Source organism: Brachyistius frenatus, unplaced genomic scaffold (assembly GCF_029030835.1).
Source record: "Brachyistius frenatus isolate BFR_SWC_R1_liver_20210118 unplaced genomic scaffold, ASM2903083v1 Contig_198, whole genome shotgun sequence".
In the NCBI taxonomy this organism is placed as follows: domain Eukaryota; kingdom Metazoa; phylum Chordata; class Actinopteri; family Embiotocidae; genus Brachyistius; species Brachyistius frenatus.
This window is the reverse complement of record NW_027210797.1, coordinates 475,004-492,315: the sequence shown is the minus strand read 5'-3', so window position 1 is coordinate 492,315 and position 17,312 is coordinate 475,004. Positions and strand designations below refer to the sequence as shown.

Here is a 17,312-nt window from a genome sequence, read left to right as displayed (position 1 = left end):
AGAAGCATTTATTCAATTGGTAATAGTATCATCTTTACAACAATTGGTGACATTTGTTGAACCAAAAATGTACATGAACAACTATCCGTACACAGCAAAATCTGCAATAAAATGAAATGCAATTTGACAAGCAATGATTTATCCACCACCAAGTTAGCTGGTGGTTAGACAGCAGTCATTCATTCCCCTCGTTCTTTATTCTCAAGTATCCTTTTTCCAAAATGAACTTGCATCACTTCACACATCAATGGTCTCTTGTTGATTATAGGACAAGACCAAAGTTAGGAATCTATGCTTTTGCATAACTTTGTAGTATCTCTTTGTTCTGTTACACTGGGCACCCGTCTCACAGCCTTCTACAGAAACCAATGTGCCGTTCAGCTCCACGGACGGCTTGTTTTGATGAAAATGATGATGTTGCTTGTCTACAGTCCTAGGGTAGGAATAGAAGTATTTTGTCAGTTCATGGCATTGATTCTGGAACCTTGAATCAACCAATATCTTTCGACCTTCACCCTAGATATGTTTAATTGCGTATTCCAGTCAAGTTTGCTAAAACATTGCTGTGCGATGGTCACATGAAGCTGCAGAACAACTTTCCCTTCGACGAATGATAATCCTAAACTGTACGTCTCCTTTTCTTAAAAAAATAAATATATATGTGTATATATATACACACACACACGTATATATATATATATATATATATTTTTTTTTTTTTAAATAATAACTTTAGTTCCTAAAGAGATTAGACAGAGATGTCTCCTTTTCTTAAAAAATAAATAAATATATATATATATATATCCTTTTTAAGAAAAGGAGACATCTCTGTCTAATCTCTTTAGGAACTAAAGTTATTATTTTGCATACAAAGGTCATTACAGTTTAGGATTATCATTTGTCGAAGGGAAAGTTGTTCTGCAGCTTCATGTGACCATCGCACAGCAATGTTTTAGCAAACTTGACAGGAATACGCAATTAAACATATCTAGGGTGAAGGTCGAAAGATATTGGTTGATTCAAGGTTCCAGAATCAATGTCATATATATATGTATATGTATATATATATATATATATATCTGCAGCATATAGGAGAAACACTTCACATATAGGGTACAAGCAAGAGAGTTAGAAATGGTCCAACCCTAAACGGGTGCGACTGATTGGCAAAACGCCAATACTGAACACCAGGTTCAGTTTCACCACGCCGAGACCGACTACTTACTCTGATCCAGCAGCCATATCTGAGTAAGACGTTTCAGGTGTGGTGACTCCAAGCGCGATTACTATGCTCATGACGTCTACCACAGCGACGCGGGGGAGGCGGGGAAGGAGGGGGGAGGGGAGGGGAGGGACAGGACGGGTTGGGGGGGGAGGAGGAGACGGGATGAGAGGAATCACAGGGTTCCAACGACAGCAACAGTCCACTCCAGAGGTGGGGCGCCGCCGAGCCGTAGCCCACGGCTCACGGTCATGGGGGACCTGAGAGGAGAGGGCAGAAGACAAAGAGACCCATCGGTTATACACGGACACGTAGCCAGGACATAGACCAATCCAATCCGTTACATTATTCAGTGTGTCATGAAACACGACGGTAAAGAAACCCTGCGCTTTGCTGATTTGCATCTTTAGTCGTGCCACGAATTCACTCTGGATTCATCTAAAAAAAAAAATATATATATATATATATATATATATATATATATATATATATATATATATATATATATATATGTATATTAAAACATTACTTAACCACTGTATTGTTGGTTATGCAAAAAGCTTGGCGTGGGCTCAACAGTGCCAGAAGTTATTTCACTCGTATTTCCCCCTAAAAACAGATATGTGCGAACCGGATAAATCATTTAAGAGCACCGTTTGCGAGTCGGGCTTTCACCATCATTGAATTTCAATTTATGATTAATTGTCATGCATATACTTCAGATTTAATTATTACATTTTTCATTTCATTGTCATCTTTTGTTCATTTTATGCCACTATTACAGTGTAGTGTATAGTGCTTCCTTTTGTAAGTGAACATTTGAACATGAATAAATATTGCATTTCTGGTTGCCTTTTAGCCTTTGTAAAAAAATAATAATAATAACAATAATTGCACAGGGAAGATACGACATAATCATACAATGCCTATTACTAAAATATGCAAAGAAATTAGCAACAATGACATGCACCAATAACTAAATGCAAGAAGGTGGCGTTAATGTCTTTACTAATGTGCCATCAAACCATTGCAGATAAAGGAGGTGCAACAAGAGGATGTCATTAAATGAGTGTCAGTCAACACTGGAAAACGATGTGGAACTACTGGTGGAAATAGGAAATAGGAAATAGTTTCATCCAGCCGTTTTAATACACAAGACATTACATCAAGCCTACAACCACTTTGTGATGGATGCAGTTCCACTGACTAACAGAATAAGCCCCAAAAAATACCCCCCCACCCCTCCACCTAAACAGATCTCTATGACCAGAGGTCCCAATAACTGCCTCAGTTGAACAGTGAGGTTGTCAGCCATATAGCTCCAACAATACAGGTAACCCATCCTCACACCTTAATGAAGAACCACAAACTGCTGACTCATGGTAACAATAAAGGCTTTAATGAAGCAGCAGCAAGCCTTTGTCAAAGATGAAAACTCGATATGGACATGGTGTGATAGGCTTTTCTCTCATCCACACAGAGGCTTCAAGCACAGCAGGGGGGGGAGGGAGAGAGAGAGAGAGAGAGAGAGAGAGAGAGAGAGAGAGAGAGAGAGAGAGAGAGAGAGAGAGAGAGAGAGAGAGAGAGAGAGAGAGAGAGAGAGAAGCAAAGAGCTCAAAAACAATCAGGGGCTTTTACAGCTCTGCCTACACTCCTGTTTGGGTGCATTAATAACTAGAAACAATAGGAGGCGCTTTCCTTCCAGACGCCTGGAGGGGTGAGTCATCCAACATGAGGCCCAACCCTCATCATGTGACCACATTCTGCTGAAACACTGACCTACACTAGGCTGGTCTCTCTCACTCTCTCTTCCTGTCCTCCCTTCCTCGCCCAGGCAGAAGCTGAATTAGAGGCAGCAGCAGCCACGGCTGCGGAAAGACAAGGAACAGGCCTTTCTGTTCTCACACTCACACACGCGCACACGCAAGCAGAGAGAGAGAGGATTTGGCTTACAGCAAGGTCATCCCCTGGGCAAACATGTGCAAATAAATTACCTCACAATCCCCAGACTGATCAGGGCAATACGAGTAAGTAAAAGAGCCTCTCTTTCACATCCCTCCCCCCCAAAAAAATAAAATAACCCTGACATTTAAAAACTAGTAGAGAGCCATCAGGATGCATGACATTTCTGTCGTGGTGTCCTGGCTACAGTGACTGGTGCCCTCTCGCTCCAGCACCAAGGCAACCGCAGCAAGTATGGGGACTTCCAGTAATGTCAAGGTCAGTTCAACTGTGCTCACTGTCAAACAGAGAATTTCAACCCCATCCAGCTGGATACACACAGATAGGTAGCACAAAAAAAACGTAAATGCCGAACATAACTGAGACACGCAGCTAAAGAACAGAGACATTAAAACTGGATTGTAGATTTTGATTAACAACAAGAACTAAGATCTTTGGTTGTTCAACAACGGTTCCTTTTTTAAGCAAGACTCGCCAAATTCATATTTGTAGAGAAGAGCAAAGGATACGTGAATGGTAAACTTAGGTTTTTAACATTATTGCATTGAGTGGGACCCTGGGGTGCCTCATTCAGAGCCTTTTCAAAAAAAAAAAAACAGTGGCTGCCGAGTATCTCTGTGGATGTTCTGTCTCACAAAAATAGCCACCTCGCTCTTACCTAACTCACAAAGGGAGTCACTATTTGGGCCTCTTCCAAAAGAACCAGACAGTGAACTGAGGAGGTAAATTCCATACGAAGAAGGAAAGCCTTTCTTTACCTCGCTCCCTCCTCCTCCTCCTCCTGATCCTCCTCCTCCTCCTCCCCCCCACCACCTCCTCCCACCCTTCCTTGTTCGTTCCTCTGGCCATCAATACCAGGCTCAAATTACTAGCAGGCTCAACAAAGTCTTTTCACTTCACTAGAACAGAGGCCATTTTGGAGAGAAATCCAAAGGGGAGGAACACACACACACACACACACACACACACACACACACACACACACACACACACACACACACACACACACACACACACACACACACACACACACACACACACACACACAAAATGAACCTCTCTCTCTCTCTCTCTTTTACCAAAGCAATAAGGACAACACAATAACAAACAAAGAAAAATAAAAAGATCAAATCAAATGAAACTATTAACAATATTTGAACAAAATTCCTAAAAAGTCGATACATAACCGTGGATATCAAATTTGAATTCAGAGTGTGAGCCGTGACGAGACAAACTACCGGCTGTTGGTTGTCTCTCAGGCTGCGACATGCGCTGAAACATGTCGCTGCTTCCATGAAGCCATGAAGCCGACACTATTTCCTCGTTGCTTTCTCGTCTGGCCGGAGAGTGAATCCATGTTTTTGGAGTTTGGCTGTGATTTTTGTGAAGACCTTTGTTGTAGTGTCTTCATAATATGTGCTGCAGTGTAGCAGGAAACATTGCTCTGTCTCCTCCTCTTCTCTGTTGCCAGAGCTTACACCGCCTGGTCAGCCAGGGGATGGTCGCAAGAGTTTGTGCATGGTTAACATACTTCTCTGTTTTCTCTGATCAGTTACAGTGCTCGGATAGTCTGCTGCCGCAAGCTGTTTAAAACTAAATAGCACTGACATCTTTTTTTTGTTTGTTTTTGGTGGTAGATGTCCAATAGCTAGTCATTTTCGTTTCCTTTAGTTATAAACCAGTTGGGACAGATTGTGTACGGGCTGTCCTGAGGCCTTGTGCTGTTAGGAGGAGGTGATTGTTGCTCTCTCTCCAAGTTCAATTCAATTAAATAAGCTTTATTTGGATGAATGTCAGGTGGACAACATGTCTCTCTCTCTCTCTTCAAGCAGAAGCACACCTAAACCTTGAGCTGTTTCCCCTGTATGCATTTATTGTTAAAAAAAAAAAAAAAGAAAGAAAAAAAAAGAACCACTACTGCTGACCTTGAAGTCAAGTGTAAGTTTCTAAATAATAGTCCAACAATGGCAGCGGTGGTACAGCTGAATAGATAGGCCGGATAAAGCTGTAGCAATGCTGGAAAAATATTGAGGAATATTGGAGCCAGAGGAAAAACAATGCCTGCAATTTTATTTCAAATTTTGTTTGATATTTATGTCATTTAACTCCACTCTTTTCACCTTTGATGGGGGGAGGGTGGCCTCTGTTGTTTACAATTTGGGGACTTGCCAGTGGAGCGTGGCCACAGCCTATCTATTCACGCAGGGAACACCAGGCTAGTTCAAAGGAACAAATCAGACAAAATGTGTTGTCTCATCTGGGGAGAGCTTTACAAACAAAATTTTTAAAAAAATTAAAAAAAAAGATACATGTATTCACAATATGAAATGATTCACAGAGGCTCAAGTATTCATGGCCCACCCCATGGAGTTTAGGCTGAATCATAATAGATGAAATTAGGCCCACATGAAAGCAACGTCTAAACGTCCTCATTTACATATTGCATCATTTTGGCACGCGGGAAGGTGCTGGTGAAAACTCTGGGCTCTGTCCAAAACTGTGTTACCTCCTGCAATATTTCCAAAATTGTAAGTGCAAACATTACACACGATATCATGTCCTGAGAAATTCCCCCAACAGAACAAACGTCGCAGCGTTAATAGCACGTCACGTACACTGCTCGCCATGCAATGATTTTGCTCGAGATGACGGACGTTAAAATTGCAGTTACGCAACGCCGCGCGATGGCCCCCAAAAAATGGCAATATTGACTAATCCAAGCGTACAACTTTTGGATTTTTTTTTTTTTTTACTACAGTCTTCAGAGTGTGATATGGAGCAAGAGCGTACCAAAGTGTTTACATTTTCAATTTTGATTTCAAACTACTGCACTTTTCAAACTGAAAGAGCCGATATATTAATCAGCTCAGATGGTTTTCCAATATATATATATATATATATATATGCCTGTTAGAGACTAATGACTGAGACCGAGTTAGCCAAACTACAGAACAAAACTCTTGGCTGTTTAGTAGGTTGCTCTCCACTGTTTATACTGTTCACAGTCTGTGATAGTGAGAAGTACAAACGATCCTCGTAGCCTACTGATGGTCGGTGCCTCGGGAATATTGCAGTTTTTTTGTCGTTGTCATTGTTGGATCAAAAAGGCCTGATTTTGCCGTGGATTTTCTAAAAACAAAAAAGCGATGTAATTTTCAGTATAAATAAGTTTGTTTTTTTTAGTACGTCATTTTTGAACAACTACCAACACACTAAAATGTAATCGAAGGCTTCTGTTCTCAGAAATTTTGCAAAATTGCTATCCCCCAGCAAATACTGTGGGGACTGCCTGTATTTGCGTGAATAATTCTTGGAGGGACTCTTTACTTCAAGCCTCGTCACCGCATCGTTTATTACATCAGTTTAATTATTCAAAAACATATTCTTTTGGGGCATCATAAAATTGTTAAATTTCAAGGGCGAACAAAGAATTATTAATACTGTGCTACGATATGGACAAATACAAACTATAAACTTTTAAAATACAACTTTTACACACACACACACACACACACGGACAAAGCGACCACCGAATTAACAATGATGTTGACAGCGTAATTATTCTGTACACGGCGGAACAACCAGCAAGGAGACTGAACATTTAGTATATTTAAACCCAGGACGTTTTTATCACAGCCTCATAGCGACTGGCACACGACCGACCACTGCCGCGTCTGTTTGGGACAAAAGACTTGACAAGAGAGGGGCGGAAGGTGTAATGTCATTTAAAAACCAAAAGCAACCCCCCCCCCCCCCCCACCACCACCTACATTTAATTCCCACAATTCAAATTCAGTTCATTAAATTCAATTTCAGTTTGTCTCTTTAAATAAAAAAAAAAAAAAAAAAAAAAAAAAGGATCGCAGCACGGTAACATGCAAACGGAGCAAGACACGTTAAAGTGAAAGTAAAAAGTATTGCAAGTTTCGTCGCCGCGAGCCCGCGCGTGAAATGTCGACCGTACAGACGGTCGCAGAAACGCGCGTGCTGCAGGTACCGATAAACGTCACCGTAGCCGCCAAGAATCTGCACTCGAACGCTCCCCCGAAAAGACACGGACGAGTGCGCTCGCTGAGGTTGAGACTGTACACGAGGCCATTTTATTTACTATTAAGCTCACGTGGCAGGTTCAGACCCTGAAGCATTTGAGGAAGGAGGGGGGGTGGGGTTGGGGGGAGGGGGGGGATGCACCACACAGCTCGTCATTCAGGAAACTTCCATCACCGGCTCGATGACCTTCGTGGGTCTCTCGAGATTAAGACACCGCATTTATCTAAAAAAAACAACAACAACAACAAAACACCCGATTCTGCATTCTTATCGAAACGTACTCATCTGCTTTGCTCTTTCAGCTTAGAATAAAATCTGGAAATTGGGAGTAATAAGTAACCCAGTGTCCATCCCTTTAAATACTCCTCTCAAAAGATGCATTAAGTTTTTGTTTACTACCAGTGTACAGGAAAAACAACAACATTAACAAAAGCTGAAAAATACAGCCACCGCATTTCACTGGTTTACAAGTAACGGCTGAAGTTTGTCAACCATTTGATGGGATCCAATCGTAATGCAGACCGAAGACTTTTAAGGTTTGAGGAACTTCCCGTAAACCTATTAGACGGAGGACGACCAGCGGAGACAATACGGTCGTGGACGGATCAATCGGTACCCTTGACGCAACGTTACAAAAGCTGTCATTGCTCCAGAAAAGTCATGAAATTAAAAGCCAACAATTCAGTGCCCATTCAAAATTGCCTTTGCGGTATTGCCGCGTCGCTCGCTGGAGAACGGCTCGCTGCCAACGCAGGTGAAGACGTGCTCAGCCATGTCGCGAGAGACGCTCCTTTCGTCGAATGGACGACATGGAGAGCGTTCACACACACACACACACACACACACACCCCCCTCAGGCGTCGTGGAGGATCCGAGGCTGAAGGAGAGCCGCGGCCAGGTTAAATGAATCTTCAGCCAGCAATGTTGACATTAGCTACTTAGCGACGGGTAACGCAAGTTAAACGTCACTTAACTCTGAAAATATAATTTCATATTATTTATATCTTAATTATATATTATATATTTTTTGTATGCTGCTGTAGCGGGAAAAAATTCCCCTCGGGGATTAATAAAGTAACTACCTAACCTAATCTATCTTATCCATACTCTTATCACGCCGGGTTTTTAAATCGATAAGTCTTTTAAGTTCTTTTTAAAATACTTGTTTTGTTTTTTTTAAATATGACAAATTATTGTTTTTACGAAAGCAGCGTGAATGTTTAAAACACAAAAGTCACTGTAAACTCAGTATCTCGCTAATATTCATGACATCCGCCTACCGAGTGAAGTTTGAAGAACTTCAAGAACAACAACCATCATTCGTCATTATCAGCCACTATACAGTCTCTAGTGGAGGACTGCAGCGTTTCCCATAAGTTGATCGATATAGATATTGTTAAGATGTTAATGCTTATTGATTCGACACACCAATCCCACTCTTATTGGTTCTTTTGGGGGGGGGGGGGGGGGTTTAAGAGAAAAAAATAACATAACACGTATATAAGGATGTATATAAATTAACATTCTCGAGCAGCATCACCGAATGATTGATCCGGCCCGGCCCTGGAGTGATATGAAACAGAGTTTCATAATTAATTAATGAACTATCAGCTGGTTAATGGTTAGTTTTAATTGTCAACCCATGTTGGTATGCTTTAGTTGACCGTGTTTAGCTGTCGGCTGCCTTCATACACAGACACAGGAACTTCCAACTCTGCATCTCCCGGCCGGTATGCGACGGACTTTCCGCATGTCTCGACAAACTGCTCGTGTTTTCAACCTTTATGGAAATGATGTCAAGCAGATTCATAAATAAAACATTTTTTTTTTATGGAAAATGGGTCGCGTGATACACCTGGACGGCTGTCAATTTAACCTGGGCGGGGCCGCGCCCGAGCGAAGGGTGTGAACGGGAAACGCCGGACCGCTCGCAGGTTTGCGTGATGAATCGCATTAAAAACACAACCTTAATTTACACCTGCATGCGACCTCGTTCCAATGATTCCGACACGTTTCCATTGGGGACGAGCGGCGTGGAGGCCAAAACGTACAAGGCGCGGCGGCGCCGCGGCGGGGGGAAAAAAGCCGCTCCTAATGTCTTTTTTTTCTCCTTTTTTTTTTAATCTAAACCGCTGCACGCCTGAGAAAACTCAAACCCGAGCAAAATAGGCAATATTTGTTTTTTTTTGGGGGTGGGACTTCGCGCCTCCCCGTAGCGGATCATCTTCGCTGCTCGACGTCCTCGCCTGTTTGTTGCAGTCCCTCGATGGACGAGGAGAGATTCGTTGTCAGGCTCGAGAAATACCCGGGGGCCGTACGACCCACGATGCCGTGGTTACCAGGACGACCGGCAACTTATCCATCATGTTGTTTTTTTGTTTTTCATGCTCTGTGTGTGTGTGTGTGTGTGTGTGTGTGTGTGTGTGTGTGTGTGTGTGTGTGTGTGTGTGTGTGTGTGTGTGTGTGTGTGTGTGATCAGCGTTGTGGGGCAGCAGTTGACGGGCGTCACGGCGCCTGCGCTTTCAGCTTAAGACGATCGAGTAACGAGGAAACAGACACAAGTCGATTGTTTCCATGTTCAGAGTCCGATTCAGCGATTCGTTGCATTTCAGCTAAAAACGAGAGCGTTCACCCGTCCGTTGTCCGAAGTTGAGGTCTCTTTCTTATTTCCTTTCTCGTATCTCCCGTTGCGTTTCCTTCAGGATCAGGTAGATGAGCGCATTTAAACCTCGACGTTAAAAAAAACTACTGGAACGCCAACCAGCCGAGTTGCCGTTTCCATCCACGTTTGTCCTGACTCGCGTAATCATTTTAGTGAAGACCCTTTTTAAAAAAAAAAATTTTTTTTTTTTTTTAGGAATCCTAATGGTGTTCACATGGACATAAATGAAGCAGATTCCACAACACAAAATGGTAGCCGTGACTTTAGCCAACGCTTTAAATGTGAACGTTGCTGCAAAGGGGCTAAAAGCGCGAATGCCGCGCCGGCATCCTCAAACCAACAGCGCACACGCTATAAAATCACAACAGTTTCAAGATGGACGTCTTAGATTTGGTGTCGCCAATTCAGCGTCCGACCAAATGAAATTTGGACACGACCTCCCGTTCTGTTGCTGGCATCGTGTTCACAAGAGGTTACACTGACCCTGACCACCAAAAGGAAATGAATGCATCCTTACAGAGTCCAATTTGAACATTTGGGACAAATTCGAATTCAATTCCCTCGAAGCATTTCTGAGACGACACATTCATGAGAATGGGATAGACCGAACGACGCAATGACCTCGACCTCTGACAAATAATACAAAAAAAATATATTCTAAAACGAGGATGCTTCACAACCACCTTCCATCCGACAAATTTAAAGAAATTCTCTTCAGGAGTTCGGAGGGGGGGGGGGCAATCTGGGGGTCACAGTGACCTTGGCCTTTTAAAACGCGTAAAATGTAATCGTGTCATCCTTAGGATCAGGTCAACTTTTCTGCCAAATTTGAAGAATTCCCTCGAGGTGCTCTCGATGCCGTGTTCGCGAGGCTGTGCGATGGGCGGACGGACGGACGGACGGACAGTTGAATGTTTGTCCGCACGGACGGACAACCCGACCCCAACGTAACGCTTCCCTGCACACCCACCAAACATGGCTGCCCTTCAGGCACGCCAGTGCAACCAATGAAAATGTTCCGCCACACGGGACAGATATTTGGGGAACTTCTGCAACCAAGACGGCCGCACTGTGGATCCACGCACAGGCTTCAGACAGCCTGACCAAAGTGTCTGGGGAACACACCATTCGGTTCCCAGTGCACTGCTGACCTTAAGCGTCGCGAGGTCAAAATGCCGTTTCAGGATATTTTCTACGTCGGGAAGAATGCGTGTAAATAATATGCAATGCGTTGGCATGGCAACAGATCCCCCGTAACAGAAAATGTCGAGCAACAGCCACGTTTGGATGGGACGACGGCACAAACACGTCCCGGATCAATGGGTCCGGTTGACTTCACTTTTCAGTTGATAACTTGATATTTGGTTATTTAAAATACACTGCACGAGAAATTCAACAGAAACAAACAAACAAACAAAATGTGACCAGCACCTATTGACCAATATAAAATAAATAAATAAACAAGACATTGTAACGAGTAAGAAGCTCTAGTTTTGCCGTTTTGAGCATTACTTCAAAAGGTAATTATTTTAACTTGAGGAAGCACTAACCCTATGAACCCATGACTATTTTCAGAGTAGTTTCACAACCTTCCATTGTAAACTCATTTCCTGGTCATTATAAGGGCGAGCCATTCATGCAATAGTCGTGTGTTTTTTTTGTTGTTGTTTTACATAACAGTCTCGGCTTTCCAAATCATTTGATTTGATCATACCAACAGTTGTTTGTTTTTTTTGTTAGACTTTATATCAAGGAAAATAAATTCTCTTAAAAAAATGATGTTTTCACATGCATCTCACTATAGAACGCTGACAGTAGAGATATATTTAATAATTATTTTTTTTTACAGGAGAATCTGGCATTACGCCCACATGATATACGTGCCACTTACTGCTACCGGGTAGGCCCACAAATATCAAGTATTCCTTTTTTTTTTCTTTTTCCCCATACAATTTCGGATGTTGGCAGCCCTATGTTGAAGACAACGCAAGAAGTCAGCTGTAATTTTAACATCAGACTAGTTGACAACACTGTTGCTTAGAGAAACGAGAAGTATCATCAGAAAGGCTGTGGGCTGCTGTTTATTTCGATATGGGGCGTATTGATTTATTCAACCGCACCGCTTGCAAAAAAAATCAACTGAGGAAATGCACAATATTATCCTGCAGGTGGTTGACCCGTCTTTATGACGTTATTTCGCTGCACAAACATGTGATCGTCATTATTACAAAGCCGCGGTCCTGCTGTGTTCGGCGATGTGCGTTTCATACGCGTTGACGAGTTCACGCACAATTTAATCAAGAGTAGAAGGTGTGGAGATGCGCTAACAGCTGCATGCAGAGTTTAACCATGATTAAATTTGATGCAACTTCGAAGTCGATTTTCTCTCGAACACCATCACACACACGAGGCGCTTGACATTTTTGGAAAGCTCTCAGGTTGTGCACTTTCATGGGATACGCTGCATTCCTCTGCGATGAATAGTGCCTGCACTGTTTAACCGAGTTTATTTATTTCACGACACCGCAAGCCAATGACTGCGTGGCCCCTCCTCCTTGTCCTTAACTGCGTAGTCTACGGGTTCAAACCATTTTATGAAAAGTTATTTCATCTTGGATAACTATGAACAAAGCGGAAAAGGAAAAGGAATTAGTCAGCAAAAAAAAAAAAAAAAAAAAAGAAGAAGAAGAAGAAGCAAATCCATGAGATAGGTTCCCCTAAATGTGTGGATCGTTCTTGTAGGTTTTGATCAGCCATTAGAACGGTTCTAATGAGATTAAATACTTTGGCAAAAAGCGGTTCACTCGTAATGGCTTTGGCACGTACAGCTTCAAGGAGAAAACTTGGGAGTTTTACATATACGGGCACGCGCGATTTGGTTTGAACAGCATGTCCATGCTGGCGTAGCGTCCACTGGTGCCTTACCAAACCTGCACTACACATACAGTCCAGTGAGATTACACCAGCCCCCTCAGTCTGCCCCCGCACACATGCTTGCTCTACAAGGCGGGATATGAATATATCTGCCGTTTTTCCCGGCGCTGCGCGGGTCGAGCTGCACTCTGGAGCTAGAGCGAGGGGGGAATCGGAGATGAAGAATAGGCAAATAAATAGCGCCTGGCTATAAGACAAACAGGATATAGCTTATTGTAGGTCCGATTTCAAATTCACCCAATAACACTTACAATCACAAAAATGCAAACGGCGAGACACACACACACACACACACACACACACACAAGACAGGCTGTAAGGGACACCAACGTGGATTTCTACTAAACACGTTAACACGGACTACTAACCTGCTTAATATGTCCCAAATAGAAAACCTACATCGGATAACAGAGACTGTTGTGTTTGAATGTAAAAAAAAAAAAAAAAAAAAAAAAAGGTTGCCTTTACTACCGGTATTTGGATACGTGTGTGTGGTTCATTTGTATATTCTAACATGACTCACAATAGCTTCCAGTCTTGTGGTGACATAACAGTGTGTTTCTCTCCCTGACAAGCTTAGTGACAAGCTAAAATAATGAGAAGTGCAAGCACCCACACAGCAAAAGCTGCACCAGTAAAACAAGGCTTCCATCACCCATCTCATCCATTCCAAAGGGAAAAAAACCGTTTTGTTTTCATCTCCAAAATCTGTGGAACAGGTAGAATAAAAGAATATAGTGATTAAATATACAGCTGCTTGAGACCAATCATTTCTCACAACTGCAGCACAACTATCAGCCTCAAAACACAATTTCAAGGGAAAAGAGAGCTGCCTGAAACGAGACATCGCTGCTCCACAGCCAGCCAGCCGAAAACTCTCCTGGAGTTAACCGTAGTAAGACTGAGGCACTGGCCAACTGCACACAAATATAACCGGCAAAGTTTTAGGCTGCACAGGCTGGAGATTTGGGGTAAAGGAATGAGATGTGATGTAAACTGGAGGCCGGCTGATTCTGGACGTTCGGGGTTCGATACTGGTAGCAAGTAGGGAGGAAGAAAATATTCCACACACACACTGACGCGAAAGTACTGAAACGGAGAATGTCACTGGGGGATTTAATAATTATAAATAACCATTTGATAAGGAACACACAGATAGAACAATTTGGAGTTTTTTGTCAAACATCCTTTTTCTTTGGAAAAAAAAATATATATATATATATGTATGTATATATATATATATATATATATATATATAAATAAAAGGTTTTGGCACCTATTGGCAACATATAAGACAATCCTTGATATCTGCGATAGATCAATATTGGCTGATCAACTTGGCCAGACAATATATATCGATCTGGCTCTAATGCAAACGTGTCACCACAGCAAAAAAAAAGTAAAGTTTTTCTATATTTGTGATTCAATATGACCCCAAAAAATATCATCAGATTTTGAAAATTAGATAAAAGAGATTAAACCAAAAATAATATACTCATTTGTTGATTGAGAGGAATGATCCGCTATTACATATCTGGGAGATGCAAAGATCTGAGAACCTCTACGATGAGCAGTTGATATGAAGGTGAACAAGGTTTTAGGTGTTTTTGGTTAATGCGGTGTCCAACAGGGGTTAGGGTTAGCAATATGGCCCGAAAATAATATCACTAGATCTGGATATTTTTTGCAACAACAATATTCTTGACGGTATGACAAAATAATGAAAAAAATATATATATATATTACTAATTTTAATTACAAACTGGTTTTGACCAAAGTGTTGTAAACGTAGCATTATGCCTTCAAACAGTCATAAAAAAAACTAAGCAAAAATGATCTCTTAATTCTGTAATTTGTAAACAACAGAAACTGAAAGTGAGATTCAGATCCTGTATACAGCCCTGAGGGGGGTTTTGGAGGCGCAGCGGTGCAGGGGAGCTGCTGCTCTGCCAGGACGACTACCACGATCAGCTGCACAGCTTCTAATTACCTCCTCACCGCTGTCGGCAGATTCAGCCATGTTCTGAAGTTTAGGGTCGACGTTTGCCCGATAGTAACGTAGTTTGAGCAGTTTGCTGCGCTCCGTGTGAAACTGTGTGTGTGTGTGTGTGTGTGTGTGTGTGTGTGTGTGTGTGTGTGTGTGTGTGTGTGTGTGTAGCAGCGGGACGGAGCTGCCCGGCGTCAAACACGAGGCCGTCAATTAAAAATAACAGTCAGCTGAAAACCTGTAGAATACAGCGGCTCTCAGCCGTGCTTGTTGCTCGATAAACTGCAAACGTTATGTCATCCGGTTCCACTTCTTAACAGTTTGACCTCATTACGTCAACAGGTTGGAAAATTGCCTTCGTCACGATAGAATTTTTTTTTTACGTCGTCTGAAAGATTGTACCAGTATTATCGCGAACGATACGGCACGTCCCTAGAGTCCAACGCATGATTCCCCCCCCCCCGGTCTACTTTAGGGGCCCCTTGTACATTTAGTGGCCAGGCAGCCAAAAAAAAAAAAACTTTTTCCATCATTTTTCTGATTTATGATACATACTTTGCACAACATTAAAGTTCTCTGAGTTTATCATAAGCGCAAGCACAATTTTTTTTTCTTTTTTATCATACTATTTAAAATGATGATTATACACCATGTATATAATCACTGCCAAATAGATATTATAGATATCACTGTTCATTCTATTATATACGACTTACTGCACAGTGGAGAATTCCACTCTCTGTACCATCGCCACAAAACGCTGACGTACGCAATCTTTCAAATTCATGTAATATTATTTCACCCCATTGTTGTGGTTGATTTGTGCTGGACGATGCCGTTGTGTAAATTTACCCTGGGGAATAACAATGTAGTTCCGTTCTTATTTTTCATTTGTCCCCCCAAACGCCTCGCATGCAGTTTTGCCAGCAGATACAACATTTTACCAACGTTCCCTAAACGCCTCACATTCAAGTTATCGGTAGACACTGGTTCGGCAGCTGCGCACGCCACATACTCCGGTCGCCACTCGGTTACTGGCCCAAAGTGATGTTTGAAGAGTTTTTTTTTTTTTTTAATAGTCGTTCTAATGTAAGAGTTAGCGAAGTTAGAACATGAACCTTATCTACCTGGGTGGATCATAATTTACTTTGGCCGGTTGCCCAAGCCGAGCCTTTGTATGGGAAAGGTTGAGGACGGAGAAAGGGAGAGCATAACGGCATTTTGTTTGTGTATGTTTGTGTCGAGATCCTTCTATCTGGTTTCTACGAGCCAACTGTCCGCTACGGACACAAAGTTCAACTGATACGTATCTGGACTTTACAGGCTAATGAAGAGCAGCCTTGTATGTGTGTGTGTGTTAGGGCTGCACGGTTTTGGATAAAATGAGAATCACAATTGTTTTTGTTTTTTTTGCGTAGTTCATCAATTGATTAACCTGACAAGAAAAGATTACATTATATATATATATATATTTTTTTTTTTAACAGCAGACAAATCATTACACCGTCTCGTAGTATTCCCTTAGGTCCTGGGAGATGCATGTAATTGTCTTTTGGAAGAAATCGGCATGATACCGATCTTGACATCTGCATGTCATTGACTCTGGACACCGGAAACTGTTTTAAGCTTTATGAATAACTGATCTTAAAAACAACCAATTTTAGTCTCTTGTGTGCTCTTATTAAACCAGTATTTTATTTCTTTGTGCGTCTTTTTGTTGGCGTCTCCAATTCTCGCTCACACTCCAGGTTTACTTTTGCTGCCAGTTTCTGCTGCTACACGTTACATGGTCTAATGCAAAATGTGTATTGGTTACTGGAGAGTAGGTGCGCTTGTTTTCATGTAGCGGATGTCCTGAATGAAGATGCAACAAAATTGTTGTCATTTAGGCACGAGATCAAATACAGGCACAAATTTAGATGCCGGTTTAATTACGATAAACTGTGCAGCCCTACAGTGCCTTTAAACCGAGGTTGCCGGCAAACTGCACCAAACACGCAGCCGATGTTTAACACCCAGGAGTATTGCTGCTTACACAAAAAGTCAAAATTTCCTTCTTTTTTTCCCCCCCCACAGCCTTGTATTTTTCTTGCTCTCTAGACATTTTTTTTTGAGTGCAGATGTTATGCCGAGTTCAGCCAGCCCACCAAGAATTGCATGCAACTCAGGAGCTAGACCTCTTCCAAATAATACATCCGCACTGTAACTTTTCCCTGTAGCCGGGTTTGATCCTGACAGGTCCATGCAGTTATGGGCGGGCAAGCAGAACCCTACATAGCAACTGTAAAAAAAAAAAAAAAAAAAAAAAAAAGACTAAAGCCAAAAGCGCATCTTCATCATGTGTATTTCAGCCAATATGGCCACATACTTTGAAAACAATGTTCACTCTAAAACATCAGGGTCCAACACAATCCCCCCCCCCCCCGGTTCTCTCAGTCAGTCAAGATTTACTGATTTAAATTGAATTGTGGGAGTGGGTGACACGGCTTGTGATT

General features: G+C 42.1%; 1 protein-coding gene across 6 annotated transcripts in view; it reads right to left on the bottom strand.

The window, feature by feature from the left end:
* Positions 1–17,312, bottom strand: part of setd5 (SET domain containing 5) — a 55,967-nt gene that overhangs the window by 29,678 nt on the left and 8,977 nt on the right. For 5 of the 6 annotated variants that reach the window (XM_069718752.1, XM_069718757.1, XM_069718754.1 and 2 more), the window contains exon 2: positions 1,226–1,482. In XM_069718752.1, the coding sequence (XP_069574853.1) occupies positions 1,226–1,296 (71 nt within the window). In that variant the 5' untranslated portion in view covers positions 1,297–1,482. Of the gene's footprint in view, positions 1–1,225; positions 1,483–13,198; positions 13,213–17,312 lie in introns of those variants that run through there. The other variant, XM_069718753.1, reaches the window with a different exon arrangement.